General features: G+C 38.7%; 1 protein-coding gene across 1 annotated transcript in view; it reads left to right on the plus strand.

The window, feature by feature from the left end:
- LOC107103291 (zinc finger MIZ domain-containing protein 2-like) overlaps window positions 1-2,096 on the plus strand; it is an 80,855-nt gene that overhangs the window by 75,382 nt on the left and 3,377 nt on the right. The window contains exons 18-19 of the mRNA XM_015402942.1: window positions 638-759; window positions 1,429-1,629. Of these exons, the coding sequence (XP_015258428.1) occupies window positions 638-759; window positions 1,429-1,629 (323 nt within the window). The remainder of the gene's footprint in view (window positions 1-637; window positions 760-1,428; window positions 1,630-2,096) is intronic.

Consider the following 2,096-nt stretch of genomic DNA (forward strand, 5'->3'; position numbering starts at 1 on the left):
ACTAGTTCACGTAGAAAGAGAACTTTCCCAACAGTGTATATATGTATATATATATATATGTATATATATATATGTATATTATTTTTTTATGTTAGCTACAAAGGCTTAGGACATGTTAGCATGCAGTTAGCATGCGATTACTATCAGTCTCTGCTGTTTGAATGAATTACATGAGTGAAAAATTGATGAAATATCATCTGGCAGGGACATCTGAGAGGTACCAGGTCTGTCCGCACCAGACCTGGTACCTCTAGAGGAAAACAAGCAAATCAATATGGCGGCGCCCGTAACATTGCATTTAGTTTATTTATATAACGCCAATTCACAACACCTAATCTCAACGCACTTTACAGTTCACCAGATTATACGGTCTACTATCTAAGGAAAACCAGTTGATTGCATCGTCTTATTGGCTCGAAGGCAATCCCTCACACTAAGCATGCTTGTAGCGACAGTGGAGAGGAAAAACTCCCTTTTAACAGGAAGGTGGATACAACAAACGATAGTTAGTATAGCGAGCCAGCAGGGGGTCTCAGTCTGGAAATCAAACCTGCATCCTGTTCCAATCTATTCCATGTTGATTCATCCAATTGCTTGTGAAGCCCAACATAATGTTTGCTCTATTTCACTCTGGCAGGAAGCCAGGGATTCTCTGGCCAAACTGGATTTACAGATTTCCCCAACACTCCTGGGACCCCGACGCTCGGAGAGTACACATCCTCCGGACCGCCGGCGCCCCTCCCCTACCAGTCTGAGCAGGTTGGACACATTCAAAGCTCTCTTTGGACAAAAGTATAGAAACATAGGAGCAAAAACGAATTATTTTAGAGGGTTTTTTTCCCAAATGTTTAACTTTTGTTTTGGTCAGAAGTATTTTTTGAAATATCATTTGGAACAAACTAAGAAATTATTGGCTTAATTGGAGAAAATAATTGGATTGAACGATTTTAAAACCTCTTTAACAAATAAAGATGTGAGTGGGGTTTTCTTTTGACTTTAGCAGAATCAAAGCTAGCTCCGCCCACTAACGCAAGCTGAAACACTCTCATTAAGTTTTCAGAAACCAAGCTATTAATATAGAAGCTTGAATTGTTCACACAATGTCCTGTTAATTAATCCCAACATGATTTATAAAGATATTTACAACTTTTCTAGAAAAAACAGCCACAGAGTGAAAGAAAACCAGGAAGATGTTTTCTTACCACGGTCAGTTAAAAGCAGCCAATCAGTCGTCAGGGTTTGAATGAGAAGAGCTCTAGTCCCGCCTCCTTGGTTTTGAAACTAATAAATGATATGCTTACATGCAGGAACATTAATTCATTTATTAAATCGAAGCTGAAGTCTTAATCATGCAGGATGTTGTTTGCAGGAAGCTGGTTAGAAAATCAGCAGCAGAAATCATTAATATCATCTTATCTTTGCTTTCAGGGGGCCCACAGTGGGGGAATCGAACACTCCCACAGCATCCTGCAGCAGCACGTATCAGGAGTCCATAACAACCAGAGTCTCGGGGAGGCTGGGAGCCCGCTAGCTCAGCGGAGCTCAGCTACACAGAACTCGCGGCTGCAGGGGGAAGGCTCCTTCGGTCTGGGTGGTCCTGGAGGGGACGGGGCAGATCACGCTCTAGATGTGAGTAAAAATCCAACAATCAAATACAAACAAACAGTTTCTGTTAAAAATCAGTAGAAATGTGGGTATTTACATTTTTTAAGCATTTTCAAATAGAGGAATTATTATGTCTGCTCATTCATCTTGGAACTTTTCTAAAGTTTTTCACAGTGAGAAAGTAAAGCTCACGAGCAGTAGTTGAGTTCTCTGACCTGGATCATCCAGCTCAATCTATGGAATGCCCTACAGAATTATGGAATTTAAGTTTTCCTATTATGGGTGAAATACAAAGAACAAATTTTGTGTTAAAAGAAAAAAAAACTTTTCTGTTCTCTCAAATTGTTCATTTATTTTTAAAGCTTTGTATTTTTTTCAAACTTTCTTTTCTTTTTTACAGATTTTATCTTTAAAAATTTTTTTCATCCTGTTTCATATTTTCATAATTTTTTTTATTTAATTTCCCAGATCCCATTTTTAACGCTCCAATG

Source organism: Cyprinodon variegatus, unplaced genomic scaffold (assembly GCF_000732505.1).
Source record: "Cyprinodon variegatus isolate N-32 unplaced genomic scaffold, C_variegatus-1.0 Scaffold1415, whole genome shotgun sequence".
Lineage (NCBI taxonomy): Eukaryota > Metazoa > Chordata > Actinopteri > Cyprinodontiformes > Cyprinodontidae > Cyprinodon > Cyprinodon variegatus.